This window comes from Pan troglodytes, chromosome 14 (assembly GCF_028858775.2).
Source record: "Pan troglodytes isolate AG18354 chromosome 14, NHGRI_mPanTro3-v2.0_pri, whole genome shotgun sequence".
NCBI classification, from domain to species: domain Eukaryota; kingdom Metazoa; phylum Chordata; class Mammalia; order Primates; family Hominidae; genus Pan; species Pan troglodytes.
In genome coordinates, this window is record NC_072412.2 from 118,461,052 (window position 1) to 118,478,798 (window position 17,747).

General features: G+C 48.1%; 1 protein-coding gene across 14 annotated transcripts in view; it reads left to right on the forward strand.

Moving 5' to 3' along the window:
• Positions 1-17,747, forward strand: part of ATP11A (ATPase phospholipid transporting 11A) — a 198,081-nt gene that overhangs the window by 152,814 nt on the left and 27,520 nt on the right. For all 14 annotated transcript variants that reach the window (XM_009427269.5, XM_509744.9, XM_009427270.5 and 11 more), the window contains 6 exons: positions 1,286-1,389; positions 10,196-10,377; positions 13,448-13,699; positions 15,074-15,248; positions 16,988-17,090; positions 17,315-17,460. In XM_009427269.5, coding sequence (XP_009425544.3) covers positions 1,286-1,389; positions 10,196-10,377; positions 13,448-13,699; positions 15,074-15,248; positions 16,988-17,090; positions 17,315-17,460 — 962 coding nt within the window. The remainder of the gene's footprint in view (positions 1-1,285; positions 1,390-10,195; positions 10,378-13,447; positions 13,700-15,073; positions 15,249-16,987; positions 17,091-17,314; positions 17,461-17,747) is intronic.

Genomic DNA, 17,747 nt, shown 5'->3' on the forward strand with positions numbered 1-17,747 from the left:
AAACCAGCCGCCTGGCAGAGTGCCACGTGGCTTCGCCGTCCAGGGACGCTTCAGGTACAGAGGGGGCTCTGTGTGTCGGGAGCACCTGCGCCCAGGCACAAACCAGCCGCCTGGCAGAGTGCCACGTGGCTTCGCCGTCCAGGGATGCTTCAGGTACACAGGGGGCTCTGTGTGTCGGGAGCACCTGCGCCCAGGCACAAACCAGCCGCCTGGCAGAGTGCCACGTGGCTTGGTGGACCAGGGATGCTTCAGGTGCAGAGGGGGCTCTGTGTGTCGGGAGCACCTGCGCCCAGGCACAAACCAGCCGCCTGGCAGAGTGCCACGTGGCTTGGTGGACCAGGGATGCTTCAGGTGCAGAGGGGGCTCTGTGTGTCGGGAGCACCTGCGCCCAGGCACAAACCAGCCACCTGGCAGAGTGCCACGTGGCTTCGTGGACCAGGGATGCTTCAGGTGCAGAGGGGGCTCTGTGTGTCGGGAGCATCTGCGCCCAGGCAGAAACCAGCCGCCTGGCAGAGTGCCACGTGGCTTGGTGGACCAGGGATACTTCAGGTGCAGAGGGGGCTCTGTGTGTCGGGAGCACCTGCGCCCAGGCAGAAACCAGCCGCCTGGCAGAGTGCCACGTGGCTTCGCCGTCCAGGGATGCTTCAGGTGCAGAGGGGGCTCTGTGTGTCGGGAGCAGGTGACATCACAGCAGAACTGTCGTGGCCTTTGCTGTATGCTGCAGTGCCTGGAAGAGAAACTCGCTTTATCTGAGGCCTGAGAAGCCCACGTTCACAGCACAAGTATGTCCACAGCGATCACAGTGTTGCTGGACATGTGGGAAAAAATGACGCAAACGTTTCCCCTGACTCTTCCAAGTTCAGAGGTGGCCCGGCTGCCTTGCTCTGCGTGAGGACAGATGACTCTCCGAAGGGGATTTGTGTTCACCTTCCAGCATTTCAGAAACCAGGACCCCCTTTGGGTCACCCCAGCGCCCGTCCCGAGGGCATTTTGTCCCCTTTCGTGTCTTTCCCAGAGAAAAAACAGAGTCCCGGAGCCAAGTTCTTTTCCTCGTTCCTGCCTCTCCTGTGGAATTTCTAGGGTGTAGGAATAAAACGAGGCTTTGGAGGTTATCTGTGGGTTTATTTTTTCCTGACTGTAGCGTGTTAACTGGTCCATTAAAATCTTTAAAAAGCTTTCCACACTGCTATCCCTGTTTTTTGTTTTTTAATAATGGCATAATTTTAAAAAATAATCTAGTCTTCCCCATATTGTGATTAAACTCCTCATTTTTCTCATTTTGTAGGAGAAATTTATCTGTTTTGCAAAGGAGCGGATTCTTCGATATTCCCCCGAGTGATAGAAGGCAAAGTTGACCAGATCCGAGCCAGAGTGGAGCGTAACGCAGTGGTGAGAGCCGGGCTGGGGAGGGCCTTGTGGCGGTCAGCTCCCCTGCTGTCAGGAAGGAATTCCATGTTCCACAAGTTCCTGGCTGGGAATGGCGTATTGTATTCCTTGGGGAATGTTTAGAAATCAGCTGGGCCAGAGGCAGACAGACAGGCAGCCTCAGCCGGCACCGACCCCAAGGGGCCTCCAATACCCAGCCAGGCACAGGCCATCCAGCCAGGCACAGGCCATCTCCTCCCCAGCCTTGCACAGGGTTTTATTTTCGGGTGGGTGCCAGGTTGGTTGATTGATGTTTTGGGGAGTCAGAATTAGCACCTTTGTGGTTATTGTATTGGAGCAAAAAGTCTTTGTGTTGACGTTTCTAGTGATTTGCTTCAAAACAAATCAGCACTTTCGTTTTCTGTTGTGACATCACCTGTTTGGGTTTCTTTCCCCATCTGGGTCTTAAGCTTGTATGAGAAGGTTTCTTTCCACCACTTGTTGTATAGCACTGCCCAGCAGCCCGCACACCTGAGCCTCCCACTCCGTGGGTCCGGCTTTCTGTCTTTGGGGCTGCTGCGGTAGGGGGCCGGCCTGAGTGTCTCTCACAGCAGGGCCTCCCCTCCCGGTCAGACGCGCTAAAGCCGGGCAACACGTGGCTGGGGTGGACACGCTCCCTCCTGTCAGACACCTTAACTCCGGGTGATGCGTGGCTGGGTGGACATGCTCCCTCCTGTGAGAGGTCCTAACGCTGAGCGACGCATGGTTGGGTGGACGTGCTCCCTCCCGTCAGATGTCCTAACGCCGAGTGACGCACGGCTGGGTGCACATGCTCCCTCCTGTGAGATGCCCTAAAGCTACACTGTGCGTGGCTGGGGTGGACGCACTCCCTCCTGTCAGACGTCCTAAAGCTGGGCGACGCATGGCCGGGTGGGCGCGTTCCCTCCCATCAGATGCCCTAACGTTGGGTGATGCGTGGCTGGGTGGACGCGCTCCCTCTGCTCCCCACGTGGCTGCTTTGTCCCACGGTGTCTGCACCCTTCTCCTGACACCACCCTGGGGTCTTCTCCCTCACTCCAGCCCAGGGCAGCCCCTCCTCTCACACCGTCCTTATCATCTTTTCATGAAAAAGAAACAGTAACTGACAGGCTCTCCTCCCAGAGGTCCAAAATGACGCTGGCCAGAGTGGCTACGCACTGGAAAACAAGACTTCCAAGGCTGGCTCTGCACCAGGGAAGGCTGAACCAAGAGAACCTTGGACTAGAGGTCGTGGTACTCAGCACTCCCTTCACTGACCATTTAAATGTAAAGCAATGTTTGTCCTCGCTGTCAGTCGCAACACTTGATTACTGTAGATGTCAGAGCATTAAGAATTCCTGCCGATGGACAGGAGCCCTTTCGCTCGCGAGCCCGTGCGTGCAGCAGCCAGAGCCTGTGAACTTCGTGGAATGCTGTCGATGTGCAGATCATCATCTTTACGTTGCTATTAAAACAGCTCCTGGCACTACAAAGTAGCTGCGTTGGAGCCAACAGGAATCCATAAATCAGCAGCAGGTTAAGGATTGTTGAACTTCTCTGTGAGGGATCTGGAAAATACATCACTGACTTCCACCAGCCACAGAGCTGCAGGGTGGAAGCCGAGCGGGTTCCTCTGAGCAGCACAAGCGTCCTGCGCTTCGACACACAATGAGCCTCAGTACAGGGGCGTGTGGGGGCTCCTGAGCGGGCAGCTCCATCTGCAGCTTGCTTTCCAACAGCGCGAGGCTGTGCTTTGCTGTGACGTGGTCGCCATGCCATGCTGAGCACACGATGGCTACAGGTCACAGGTGACTGGTCCTCCATGGAGGGTCTTCATGGCCTGAGTCCCAAATATCTTCCACCTGCTGGATCCGCACTTCTGTCCGGGAGAGTAGGCACATGATTGTGTGAATTGTGATGATTGTAAAGTCCACCTGCTGGATCCCCACTGCTGCTGCCCGGGAGAGTAGGCGCATGGATTATGTGAATTGTGATGATTGTAAAGTCCACTTGCTGCTTGTTTCAGAAAGTCTTCTTGAGATGTAATTGCCATACATTGATCTATACATATTTAAAATGCGAGAGCAGCAAGGGACACACAGGTGGAGGCTTTGCCTGTTGGGAAGGGGACGCATCCCTCACCCTAGAGACTGTCTCGCGCCCTCATACTCCCATCCCTGCCAACTCCCACTCGCTGCAGACCGCCGCTCCACTCGCTGTCACTGCAGATTCGTGCCCACCTTCTGGAGCTTCCTATCAGCAGAATCACAAAAGGCGGCTGTTGTATCCGGCGTCTTTCACTCCCATAACTGCTGAGACTCGGCCGTGTGGGCCCGTTCATTTCTGTCGTGATGAACAGCAGCACTCGTTCAGTTGCTGAGCACTAGCGGTACTAGTTCAGCGGCCGCTAGTCCAAGTACCTCTAGCGGTACTAGTCCAAGTGCCGGGCACTAGCAGTACTAACCAGTCCAGTTGCCAGGCTAGTGGTCCTAACCAGTCCAGTTGCCGGGCTAGTGGTACTAACCAGTCCAGTTGCCGGGCGCTAGCAGTACTAACCAGTCCAGTTGCCGGGTGTTAGTGGTACTAACCAGTCCAGTTGCCGGGCGCTAGCAGTACTAACCAGTCCAGTTTCTGGGTGTTAGTGGTACTAACCAGTCCAGTTGCTGGGCACTAACAGTACCAATCAGTCCAGTTGCCGACTGCTAGCGGTACTAGTCCAGTTACTGGGCACTAGCCATACTAACCAGTCCAGTTGCCGGGCACTAGCAGTACTAGTCCAAGTGCCAGGTACCAGTGGTACTAATCAGTCCAGTTGCCAGCCGCTAGCAGTACTAGTCCAGTTACCGGGCACTAGCCATACTAACCAGTCCAGTTACTGGGCACTGGTGGTACAGACCAGTCCAGTTGCCAGCCACTAGCGGTACTAGTACTAGTCCAAGTGCCGGGCAGTAGCAGTACTAACCAGTCCAGTTGCCAGGCGCTAGCAGTACTAACCAGTCCAGTTTCCAGGCGCTAGTGGTACTAACCAGTCCAGTTGCCAGGCACTAGCGGTACTAACCATTCCATTTGCCGGGCACTAGTGATACTAACCAGTCCAGTTGCCGGGCACTAGCAGTACTAACCAATCCAGTTGCCAGCACTAGCGGTACTGTTCAGTCCAGTTGCCAGGCACTAGTGGTTCTAACCAGTCCAGTTGCCGGCACTATTGGTACTAACCAGTCCAGTTGCCAGCACTAGCGGTACTATTCAGTCCAGTTGCCAGGCACTAGTGGTTCTAACCAGTCCAGTTGCTGGCACTATCGGTACTAACCAGTCCAGTTGCCAGCACTAGCGGTACTATTCAGTCCAGTTGCCAGGCACTAGTGGTTCTAACCAGTCCAGTTGCCGGCACTAGCGGTACTAACCAGTCCAGTTGCTGGCACTAGTGGTTCTAACCAGTCCAGTTACCAGGCACTAGCGGTACTAACTAGTCCAGTTGCTGGCACTAGCGGTACTAACCAGTACAGTTACCAGGCACTAGCGGTACTAACCAGTACAGTTGTCGGGCACTAGCAGTACTAACCAGTCCAGTTGCCAGCACTAATGGTACTAACCACTCCAGTTGCCAGCACTAGCAGTACTAACCAATCCAGTTACCAGGCACTAGCGGTACTAACCAGTCCAGTTGCTGGCACTAGCGATACTAACCAGTCCAGTTGCCGGCACTAGCAGCACTCGTTCATTTGCCGGGCACTCGCAGTGCTAGTTCTTTCTACGGATGGACCAGTTTCTTGATTCTTCCGCCTGTTGGTAGACATTGGGTTGCTTCCAGTTTTGGAAGCAGCCACTGCGGGCCGCCTGCTGTGCGTGTCTGGGGCTGAGCCGACGTGTCCTTTTCTCCTGGGGACCCTCCTGTCAGAGCGTCTTCATTTCTCTTTCCACAGCTTCCCTTTTCTGGCTGCTTTTGAGGTGTTTCGTGATGGGATGCCGTGGTGGAGTGATGCTGTGTTTCTTTGCTCAGCAGTGTTGAGCATCTTGGATCTGTGGGGTTTCATCAAGTTTAAAATTTTTCAGCAATTATTCTACAGATATTTTTCTTCCTTGCTCCCTTTCGGCAGTTCCAGGACCCATGTACTCAACTGCCGGATGTTGTCTCACCGCTTACAAAGGCTTTTCCCTTTAAGGTTTTCCACGTTTCTTTAGAGACAGTTTCTGTTGCCATGTCACGAGTTTTTCCCGTGCAGCGTCTAACCTGTCAGCACCCCACGCAGGACACCCCTCTCCTCAAACATCGGAGTTTTCATGTCTAGAAATTCTGCCAGCGTGGTTTTGTATCCTCATGCCCCTACTTAACATGGGGCGTGTGTGATAACGGTGGCAGTGACTGTTTAAATCCTCCTCGCTAACTGCACCCCTGCTGCCAGCTCTGGACCAGCCACAGTGTTGCACAGTCCCCTTGTTTGGGGCAGGGACGGTGCCCCTGCGTGATGGTGGCCTGTGGCCGGATGCCTGCCTGTGGGCTTTGTTGGATGCTGGGTATCGTGGTCCTCCTGGAGATCTTAAATCTTGTTCTGGGGTGTGGCTGAGTTCCTGGGAACAGTCTGTTCCTTTCAGGCCATGCCTTCGTGATGTCCAGCAGACCCACAGCAGTGCCTGCCCCGGGTGGTGCTCCCCAGCCTGCCAGGCCCTGAGCGCTGTGCCTGGTGAGTGGCCATGCCTCCTGGCAGCAGTCTGTCCCACCCTCCTCCTAATGGCTTGTTGCTGGCCTCCAGGAGCTTCCTCACAGTTGCAGGTGCTTGAGGGGCCGTCCACAGCCTCTGGCATGCACTCCATCCTAGGAACTCTGGTGCTTGTTCCCTTGACACCCAGGTCTGCCCCATAACTCAGGGAATTCACTGGCTCCGGCTACGTTCCCCTGCCCGAGCCTCGGCCTGGAAGCTCTCCGGGTAGTGAGCTGGGCACTTGCAGGGCCCCCTCGGTTGGCAGCATTTTATTTTGAAATAATTACAGATTTAGGAGAAGTTAAAATAAGTAGAAAGACAGTCCAGAGGGGCCTGTGTGTCCTTCGAGTCCAGTTTATTTCTCCTTTCGCTGGCTGTGCTTGCTGTCATATCGAAGAAACTGCTATGAAATCCAAGATGATGAAGATTTGCCACCACTGTGTTTTTTTCTATAAGTTTTCTAGTTTTAGCTCTTAAATGTAGGAGTGTAATCCATGTTTGGCTAATTTTTGCATCTTTCATAAAGTGAGGGTCCTACTTTATTTCCCTGTGTGCAGTTATCCAGTTTTCCCAGCACCATTTGGTGAAGACTCTCCTCTCCCACTGAGTGATACTGACACTCTTGCTGAAAAGCATTTGATTACTTACCTGGAGGTTTATTTCTGGGCTCTCTGTTCCATCCCATTTTCTCTATGTCTGTCTTTATCCCAGTTCCCGCTGTTTTGATTACTGTCAGTTTCTAGCAGGCTTTGAAACCAGGATGTGTGAGTCTTTCAACTTTGTTCTTCTGTTATAAAATGGTTTGGCTATTCTGAACCTCTTGAGATTTAATAGGAATTTTAGGATGGGCTTTTTCATTTGTGCAGAAAATGCCACTGGGGGCCAGGTACGGTGGCTCATACTTGTAATTCCAGCACTTTGGGAGGCTGAGGCATAAGGATCACTTGAGGCCAGAAGTTTGAGACCAGCCTGGGAAACATAGCAAGACCCTGCCTCTACAAAACATACAAAAGGAAAATCAGCCAGGGGTGGAGGCACACATCTGTGGTCCTAGCTACTAGTCAGGATGAGATGGAAGGGTCGCTTGAGCACAGAAGTTTAAAGCAGTAGTGAGCCGTGATGGCACCACTGCACGTTTCCACGGGCAACTGAGTAAGACCCTGTCTCAAAAAAAGAAACGGAGGAAGGGCGGGAGGGAAGAGCCATTGGGATGTTGATAGGATTTCATTTAATCAGTAGATCACTTTGGGTAGTGTTGTCATCTTAACAATCCATGAACATGGGATATCTTTCCATTTATTTAGGTATTTTATAATTTCTTTCAGCAAACTTTGGTATTTTTCAGCCTCGAGTCTTTTACCTCCTTGGTTAAATTTATTCATAAGTATTTTACTTTTGTTGATGCTATTGAAGTGGAATTTTTTTTTAATTTCCTTTTCATATTGTTCATTGGTAGTGTATAGAAATGCCACTAGTTTTCGTGTGTTGACTTTGTACCCTGTGTCTTTGCTGAATTCAGTTAGCGGGGAGCACATTCTTCATGGTCTTCTAGATATAGGATCATGTCATCTGCAAATAGGCCTTAGAAAGGCATCCTTTCTCATGTGGAAACTTTCTTTTTCTCTTTATAGCCTAATCCTCTCACTTAGAGCATCTAATACTCTGTTGAATAGAAGTGGCAAAAGCAGGCATCCCTGTCTTGTTCCTGATCCTACGGAAAAGCTTTCAGTCCTTCACCATGGAGGGTGATGTTAGCTGTAGGTTTTTCTTTTCTTTTTTTTTGAGACAGAGTTTCGCTCTTGTCGCCCAGGCTGGAGTGCAATGGCACGATCTCGGCTCACTGCAACCTCTGCCTCCTGGGTTCAAGCCATTCTCTTGCCTTAGCCTCCTGAGTAACTGGGATTATAGGCATGCACCACCATGCCTGGCTAATTTTTGTATTTTTAGTAGAGATGGGGTTTCACCACGTTGGCCAGTCTGGTCTTGAATTCCTGACCTCAGGTGATCTGCCCACCTCAGCCTCCCAAAGTGCTGGGATTACAGGCGTGAGCCATCATGCCTTGCTGGTTTTTTCACTTAAGTGGTTTCTACCACGTTGAGGAGGTTTCTTCTCTCCCCAGTTTATTAAGTGGTTTTATCACCAAAAGGTGCTGGATTTTTTTCAGATGCCTTTTCTGCATCAGTTGAGATGATCATGTGGGATTTATGTCATGTATTGCATTGACTTTCATATGTTGACTCACTTTTGCATTCCTGGAATAAACCCCACTTGGTCGTGGTGTATGATCCTCTATGTGCCATTGGATTCAGTTTGCTAGTATTTTGTTGAGCATATTTGCATCTATATTTCTAAGGGATATTGTTCTACAGTTTTCTTGTAGGGTATTTGTCTGGCTTTGTTTTATGTGCTGTGTCCAGGGTTTTCGTAGTACTTAGCAGGAGGAATAGAGAAAAGTATTTCTGTTCTGTGTTACCACAAGAGAAAGTCCCTGATTGACTTTTAAAAGCAGCGACATATTTATTTCCAAAAGCTTCTGCTTACCACTCACAGCAACCTAAGTTCTGGGACCATTTTGGGTTATTATCCTGTAAAACCATTTTCTTGTTATGTAATTTTTCTGGTTTCAGACTGAAGCTATATATCTTGTATGTTTTATTGCCTCTTAGGAAAAGTCAGAGAATTCATTCTGCAATGCGCATTTATGTCTCCAATCTGTAACTTGATCAACAGGTGCACAAAAGATCTAATTTCAAGCACTTATTTATTCAGCAAACGTTGTTGAGTTTTGGCTGTGTGCCAGGGATTCAGTGGTGAAGTCAGACACAGTGCCCACAGCCAGAGAACCCAGTGCCTAACAATAGAGGCAAACCCGTGAGCAGAAAGCTGCAAGGTCGTGTGCTGAGCAGGAGGTGAGGCTGGGGCGGCTGAGCAGCATCTGTTCAGTGCTACTTTCCTCTGAGACGGGTCCACTGGCTTCTCACTTATTCTTGACCAGGAGACAATATCTGGAGGATGGGAAGGAAGGAGTTCCAGAATGTTCCTGGAGAACAGGACTCAGGCACACATAGACCCTGTCTTGTGTTCTGACTTCTTCAACTCCCCCTTTCCCAACTTCTGGCTTTTGAGAGCTCAAGGGCCATGACAGCCGTTGACCCAGTGGCAATTCTGTCCACACGAGTTAAGAGGTCGGAACTAGTGATAAATATGAGCCTTCCCTGAGAGTTAGGAGACGCTTCATCTCATAGAACGGAAAACATTGTTTCAACTCTTACAAACCAGCATTCTGCCGGATTTTAAAATGGTTATTTGGGAGGATTATGGTTCTTTTACTATTATCAGTAGGGCTGGGGCTGAAGGAGCAGGGAAAACGGAAGGGGAACACCCTAGATGATCAGGTGTGAACCTCTGTGACGGTCGCACTCAGCAGCCTTGACTGGTGGAATGAAGAGGTTCATCTGTAAACCGCCCCCTGTGTGGCTGCTTCAGCCTCTGCCCCCATTCCTTGTGTCTTGCTGGTGGCGGCTGCATTCTCTCTGTATGGTGACATCCAGAATGATGATCACAGTAAGGAATTTGTGATTCTTAATTTCTTTTGTTCCTGTGCAACCAATGATTTTGATAAATAACCTGGCAGCTTTCCTTCATTGTGAAAGAACAACCTACCTTACAAACTTCCCACATAAAACATGTTTACTTTAGAAATATCACTTGATATTGCCCATAAAATTACAAATGATTATCCTTAAAAAAAAGGTTAAATTTAACTCTGCATTTGTCAAAATAAAGGAACAAATTTTATCTTTTGATAGATGACTCTGATTTCTGTTACTTATTTCCAGGCTTTCTAGTCTGAAAATGCTGTGATCCATAATGATTCTTGGTATTTAATGTGGACTTAAATAATTCACTTGTTGATGACTTACTCCTTTCAAGATTTGGTTGGGTTATAATCTTTCTTTCTTTGTTTACTTAGTACTGTAAGTTTTGAAAGGGTTACAATTCTTGGGTTAGTTAGTCTAATGAGAGAAGGGATACTGGGAAGGCCGTGGAGCATAATATTTCAGCAAGTGACACCTTGAATTCGTGCTAAACGCTGCATTGTGTTCTGCAGGAGGGGCTCCGAACTTTGTGTGTTGCTTATAAAAGGCTGATCCAAGAAGAATATGAAGGCATTTGTAAGCTGCTGCAGGCTGCCAAAGTGGCCCTTCAAGATCGAGAGAAAAAGTTAGCAGAAGCCTATGAGCAAATAGAGAAAGATCTTACTCTGCTTGGTGCTACAGCTGTTGAGGACCGGTAAAGTAAACGCATGCATCCCGTCCTGAGAGACAAACTGGGATGCAGGCCGACGGCCCAGGGCGTGTGAGGGCGAGTGGACGGGAGGGAGGCCACCCGCACAGCCGACGGGGCGTGTTTGCTGCTCAGGGAGAGGCTAGGTGTCTTGCTACACCCTGGAGTCATGTCAGGAAGGTCATGCCTGGGGGATATTTTGTTGTCCATGAATAAGATGCCTGAAAGCACACTTTGCCAGGAAGTAGTGAAAATAGCTTCGTCATATCATATTATGAACAGGCAAGATAGAAGGGCTCTTACAAATTCTTTTTTTTTTTTAAGGGATGGCATCTTGGTGTGTTGCCCAGGCTGGAGTGCAGTGGTACCATCACAACTCACTGCAATCTAAAACTCCTAGGCTCAAGCTGTCCTCCCTTCTCAGCCTCCTGAGTAGCTAGAACTTCAAGCACATACCACCATGCCTGGCTAATTTTTTATATTTTTTGTAGAGATAGGATCTCACTGTGTTGCCCAGGCTAGCCTCAAATTCCTGGCCTCAAGCAGTCCTCCCACCTCAGCCTCTGAAAGTGCTGGAATTGCAGGCATGAGCAGTCATGCCTGACTGTAATTACTCTTTAGAATGGAATCAACAACTAACTGTGTTCCTAAACTTGTTGCTAGTTCTTTCCAAATACTGGTATTACTTCTTAGATCATTACATACTCAATGTGTTTATCATTACTTGAAAAAACTTAATGAAGTAGAAAATTACAAAAACTAATAATCATCATAACTGGCAAAATTACCAATTACAGATTTTCAGGTACCTCTAAGGCAAGAGCTGCCAGTGTGCCCCAGCTCCACAATGGGGACTGAAAGTTGTTTGAGGCTGAGGCCACTAAGAAACAAGTCGTCTGGTCCACATGGTGCCTTCCGAGCTAAGTGAAAGGCATGGATTTCAGTGGTTTGTAGGAATGGAAGAAAAAAAATGCCCCAATTGATGAGAATGAAGCAGAAACTTCAGAAAGTTCACTGGGAGTTTATCTCCTAGAAGAGGTTAAAGGCATCAAGTTTGAAAGTCTTTAAGATCCATTTCGGTCCAAAACTGAAATCCTTATCACTAACCCTGCATTTTCTGAGTGTGTTGAACAAATGTTCCTTGAGTTCTCGATCTGAATGGAGTATTAGTGAAGTGGGAAGTTTTGGTTTGGTGGTTTTGTGTTTTGTTTTGTTTTGAAGTCACGCTCCCCTGTTCAGTCCAGAGTAAGCGCACAGAGCACCGTGTAAAGAACGCGACTTGCACGCGGGAAGGCTTCAGAGCGCAGGGCCACGGCCGCCGAAAGGCTTTGCTGCTGGTGCTGCTGGGGGCTGCGTCCTTGCTCTAGTGGCCAGTCACTCACCTGCTGTCTGTCCAGGAGAAGAGGGGTGTCCGTAGGATGGTGTTTGCCTGGGGAGCAGCTGGGTCGATCTTTAGAGGCCGTGGTGGAGGAGCGTGGGGATGCCTCCGGCAGAGCAGATGGGACAGAGCCCCTGGGGCGGGGGGCAGGTTGACTTGACTGGAAAGGGAATGTAGAAGAGTGGAGAGTTAATGCCTGGTGGGGGGGGTCTCAGTGGCTTTGACGTGATGATGCTTGCTTATAAATTATTTCCTTAAAATCTCCAGTCAGCAAGTGCGAAACATCTCTGAGCCTCAGCTTCCTTTTGAATCGAATTGTAGGGCCAGGCCCGGTGGAGCACGCTTGTAAACAGGGCCAGGCCCGGTGGAGCACGCTTGTAATCCTCGCAATTTGGGAGGCTGATGCAGGAGGATTGATTAAGGCCAGGAGTTTGAGCCCAGCCTGGGCAATATAGTGAGATCCCATCTCTTGAATTTTTTTTTAATTAGTCAAGCATGGTAGCAGGCACCTGTTGTCCTAGCTACTTGGGAGGCTGAGGAGGGAGGATCGCTTGAGCCCAGGAGTTGGAGGCTGCGGTGAGCTGAGATCATACCACTGTACCCTAGCCTGGGCAACATAATAAGGCGTTCTCTCGTTCTCTTGCTCGCTCTCTTTCTCTCTCTCTCTCTATATATATGCACACACACATATATACACACACACACACACACACATATATATATACACATACATACACACACATAAAATTACAGGCTTTTTTTTCATCTATAGAATACTATGATTGTCTGATCTTGAGACTTTTAGCTAGGAAGTTCTTCCCAAAACCTAACCAGATCATTCCAGTTAGAATTTAAATCCATTCCTTTCATACTTTCTAGAAGCATGGCACGTTACTTCACACGAAAGTAAAGTCTGAAACTTAGAAAAAATGCAGGCCCCAAAATGAGGCAAACATGGTTTGACCCCAGATCTCCCAAGGAGAGGGAAGTGGTCTGACTGGTGTCAGAAGAGCCGCTTACCCCCGATACCTTTGCAGCGTCTGCAGGCTTTGGGTTTTCCATATGTAAATGGGTGTGATGCTAACATCCTTACTCGTGACATCATGGTAAGCATGAAAGATTGCACATAGGAAGTGTCACACAGGCCTGGCATGTGGCAAGCCCATGGTACCTGTTGGCCATAGAATCACTAGTGTTATTCTCAGTATTTTATATTATTTAGAGGTACCTGGACCCCAAGTGGGTTCTAAGTGACAAACTTAGAACAGTTTATACAAAACAAAAGACAATCAATATTCCTGACCACCTTGAGTCCAGATCCCATCTTTCCATGGTTGAGACATTTTTGGTGGTGGTTATAATTTCCTGAAACCCTCCCCAGGTTGTGAGTCCCACCTACACACAAAGCTGCCAGGCTTGTCAGACGTCAGTGACACAAGACAGCCCTTTACTTCTCAAATGTTTGATCCATGTTTATCTCTCTGCTGTTAGGAAGTGTTTCGCTGTGAAGCACTAGTTCAGACCTTCTGAAGCTGCTTCAGTACTTTGTGGTGAGATCATGAGCCACAGTGTGGAGTGTTTTGATTTTGAGGGGCTACGATATTTCGACAGCTTTGCAAGTTTCTGCAGTTCCTTATTTGGATTTCCTGGGTCAGCACTGACTTTTCTCTATGCTGTGTTTGGTTTTGCCTCCCTCAGGCTGCAGGAGAAAGCTGCGGACACCATCGAGGCCCTGCAGAAGGCCGGGATCAAGGTCTGGGTTCTCACGGGAGACAAGATGGAGACGGCCGCGGCCACGTGCTACGCCTGCAAGCTCTTCCGCAGGAACACGCAGCTGCTGGAGCTGACCACCAAGAGGATCGAGGAGCAGAGCCTGCACGACGTCCTGTTCGAGCTGAGCAAGACGGTCCTGCGCCACAGCGGGACCCTGACCAGAGACAACCTCTCCGGGTAGGCAGCGCGTCCCCGCCCCCACCCCCACGCTCCCGCAAAAGGGGCTTCAGACCCAGGGGCCTTCACCCGCAAGTCGGGGAACCGCATTGTCTCTACTGGGAATTCGGTTCTCCCCTGGGGCATTAATGCCAGCTTCTTAGGGGTCAGGTGAACACTGGGAACAAAACGGGCTGTTTTTTCCAGCAATTGTGATGTGTCTTTTTCACATATGTGTGTGTATGTGTGTATGTTCAGTTTCACACTGCCGGCTAACAGATGCAAAAAGACATGATGGATAAAATATTTTGAGTGGGATAATTCTCATCTGTTTCTGAGACTTAGGGGCTCTGCTTCAGGCACCTTCGAGCATCTGCTGGAGGAAGTGGAGATATTAATAATGCACAGTTGTTCATCTAAGACGAGGCAGTACATGCCCAAGAGTTGTTTTTTTCCCAAGAATATTCAGTAGTTTATTCAGATACATTTTATCGATGCTGTCCTTACCGGTGTTAGATGCATTATCTGAGATTACATGTTATTTGAATCATTTCAGTTTCATTCATGTAGATAAAGCGAAAGCAGCTCTCTAATTTACACAAATGTTAAGTTGTTCATAAATAGCACAGATAATTCCCTCTACCTGATCTGCAATCTGCAGAACTCCTTTTAGGGATTAGAGGGTTTTTTTGTTGTTTTTTGTTTTTTGTGAGATGGAGCCTCACTCTGTCGCCCAGGCTGGAGTGCAGTGATCTTGGCTCACTGTGACCTCCGCCTCCCAGGTTCAAACAATTCTCCTGCCTCAGCTTCCCAAGTAGCTGGGATTAAAAGCGCTCACCTTTTAATAGAGACGGGGTTTCACCATGTTGGCCAGGCTGGTCTTGAACTCCTGACCTCAGGTGATCCACCCGCCTTGGCCTCCCGAAGTGCTGGGATTACAGGTGTGAGCCACCGCACCCAGCCTTCTTGTCATTTTGAAACCCAGCAAAGAGGAGATTATGACCATGTTCTTTCCAACTTAGGTCATCCAGGCAGAAACCCAAGGACTTAGCTGTAAAGACTGTGACCAAGAAGGTTGAGAGTAAAGACTGACCAAGATCTTAGACCACAAGATGAACACCTTCCTGTTGTTTCAAAAGTACAGGGACTTAACGAGTCCACAAACAGAGTCTGCACTTGCTTTACCTAAAATAGGAATGTTTCATAAAATACACTCTTAAATGTCGACAAAGGTGTCATGTTCAATAGTATAAAAATTGTATTGGTAAAACAAGAAACACTAGTTTCTTAATCCCATGGATTTGTAGCATCTGTCGATATCCAAAAACAATACAGTCTTCTAAAATCTATAGATTTAGTGATTGAGCAATCTTTCTGACTCGCGTACTCTAACAGACTTTCAGCAGATATGCAGGACTACGGTTTAATTATCGACGGAGCTGCACTGTCTCTGATAATGAAGCCTCGAGAAGACGGGAGTTCCGGCAACTACAGAGAGCTCTTCCTGGAAATCTGCCGGAGCTGCAGCGCGGTGCTCTGCTGCCGCATGGCGCCCTTGCAGAAGGCTCAGGTGCTGCCCGCCCGTCCTCGATAGCTGGTGGTCAGGGCGTCCAAAACACTGAAAACCTTCCGTTAGGTCTCACCGCCTCAGATTGTTAAACAATCTAGCAGGGTACCACCTGTTAAAAATAGAAGCAACCGTGATAGAGATTTAAAACGCAGATCTTGTTTTGCTTGTCAGGCCAGCTTCTGTGATTAGTGGGTGATGACCAGTCAGATGTATGACCCTTCCAAATGCAGTGGCCAGGACAGCTGCCCTGGCTGACTTCTGTTAAAAAAAAAAAAAAAGCTATCTCAATCACTCCTGAGAATCTACACTAAAGGTGTAAGGGAAGGGAGCTGACAGTACTGAGCACCTAGTGTGTGCCTCCTACAGATACGAATGCATTTAGTCTCAAAATAACCCTCTCAGACAAATGAGGGCACCAGCTTTACAAATGGGAATAATTTGCCGAAAAGGCTGCAGTTGGGAAATGCCACGAGGATTCAACTTGTCTTGTCCGTCAAACCCCAAACGTCTCACGCGGCCATGTTCTTGTGGGAAACGCACACCTGAAGTTTTTTCTTTAAATAGTTTTGAAAGCACTATGGAATGTATGTGTAAACATGGATGTAATTCTGGTATCAGGAAGCCTAGAAAAGTTCTGACTTTGTTATACCACATTTTAGATATGATGGGCCAATTTCTCTTGAACTGTTCATGAATAAATCCATCATTGGTCAGAGCAACCCAGTGGTTAAGGTAAAATGCGTCTCACACAAACTCTGGAAACCAAGGAGGTGAAAAGTTGAGCCTTTGTGCATGTGGGTGCACTAATCTGTCAATTTCACTAAAAACACAGAACCGGCGTCCTCAGAATGACAAGCTGAGCTTAGAGCATTCACAGACCTTCCATGTGAGGAAGACGGTTTGATGTCGTCCTCTCCCTCACATGCGTAACTGCACATAAACCTTACAGAATTACTTCCCAAGCGGAACAGCAACTAAGGATTTGCCATTCGCTCTTCATGTATTCCATAGTACTTTTTTAAGTTCTCAACTGGCTTTTGAAACATTTCATACAAATTAACTTGTGTTTCAGTTTCCTATCTTGAAACAAGAAGGCACCCACATGTTTCCCCCCATCTCTTCATTCTTACAGCTTGAACTGTTACATTTAGGCACATAGATGGGGGGGAAAAGATTATAAAGAAATTGACTAAAAACTTGGAAATTATTTTTACATAAAATTGTCATATTTGATTTTGCACATTACAAATTTGAAAATTAAAATAGCATTAGGAATAGTTTATGTTTAGAAATAGATGCTTTATACCAAATAGCTTGAAGTACCTTGGAATAGTGATCTTACAGAATGCAGGGTTCACATTTGCCCCTGTATATTTAAATATATTTTCCCAGGATTTACACACTTTTCCATATATTTAAATAGAGGAATATAACAATAACTACAAGCTACTTCACATATCTCACATCTCTACCGCCAAAGTTTGTCTACCAGCCTTTTCCAGCTCACGTCATTTTAATCATACCTCATTTCTTTTACTTTATTTTGTTTTGCTTTCAATATGAAAAAGGTTTTATCCTATATGGAGAAAACAGACAGAATGTCGTAAATTAGCTCTAAGTAGTTAATTTTTTTATTTGCCTAGGCTAACTTTTCATCTCTGTTATTTCTGCCTAGTGAATGAATAACCTGTTCAGAAGTGAAACAGAGAAGATAAATTCCGCATTTCTTTCTTTTGCAGATTGTTAAATTAATCAAATTTTCAAAAGAGCACCCAATCACGTTAGCAATTGGCGATGGTGCAAATGATGTCAGCATGATTCTGGAAGCGCACGTGGGCATAGGTGAGCTTCGTCCTTGCTGCTGGCACATCCTGGTGGCCAGGTCACCCCTTCGCTAGACAAAGGCCCATGGCAGCACGCAGGTGCATTCAGGACACCCCCGTCACCACCCTCGTGTGTGACCGGGAAGGCTCATGATGATGGTTTCATCCGTTCTTCTCCCCGTCCCTGCCCTGTGTGTGGTGTGCAGAAAGCATTTCTTCAGCCCCTTCACCTCCGTCTTCTAGGTGTCATCGGCAAGGAAGGCCGCCAGGCTGCCAGGAACAGCGACTATGCAATCCCAAAGTTTAAGCATTTGAAGAAGATGCTGCTTGTTCACGGGCATTTTTATTACATTAGGATATCTGAGCTCGTGCAGTACTTCTTTTATAAGGTAGGAGGATCGCCGCTCCCCCTCACGGTTTTAGCAGCAGGTCACGCACAGGGTGGCACGACCTTTGTCTGAGCCACTTGATGCCACAAGAGGTCATTGATCTCCGAGTAGCAGCAACTGTCAGAAAGGAAGGGGTGAATCTGATTGCAGTCATCTCCTGCTTAGCTGTGACTTTGCTTTTTACCGTTTCCATTACCTACAGTCAACCCATGCCCAAAAATATCAAACGCAAAATTGCAGAAATAAACAGTTCCTCAGGTTTAAATTGCATGCCATTCCGAGCAGCG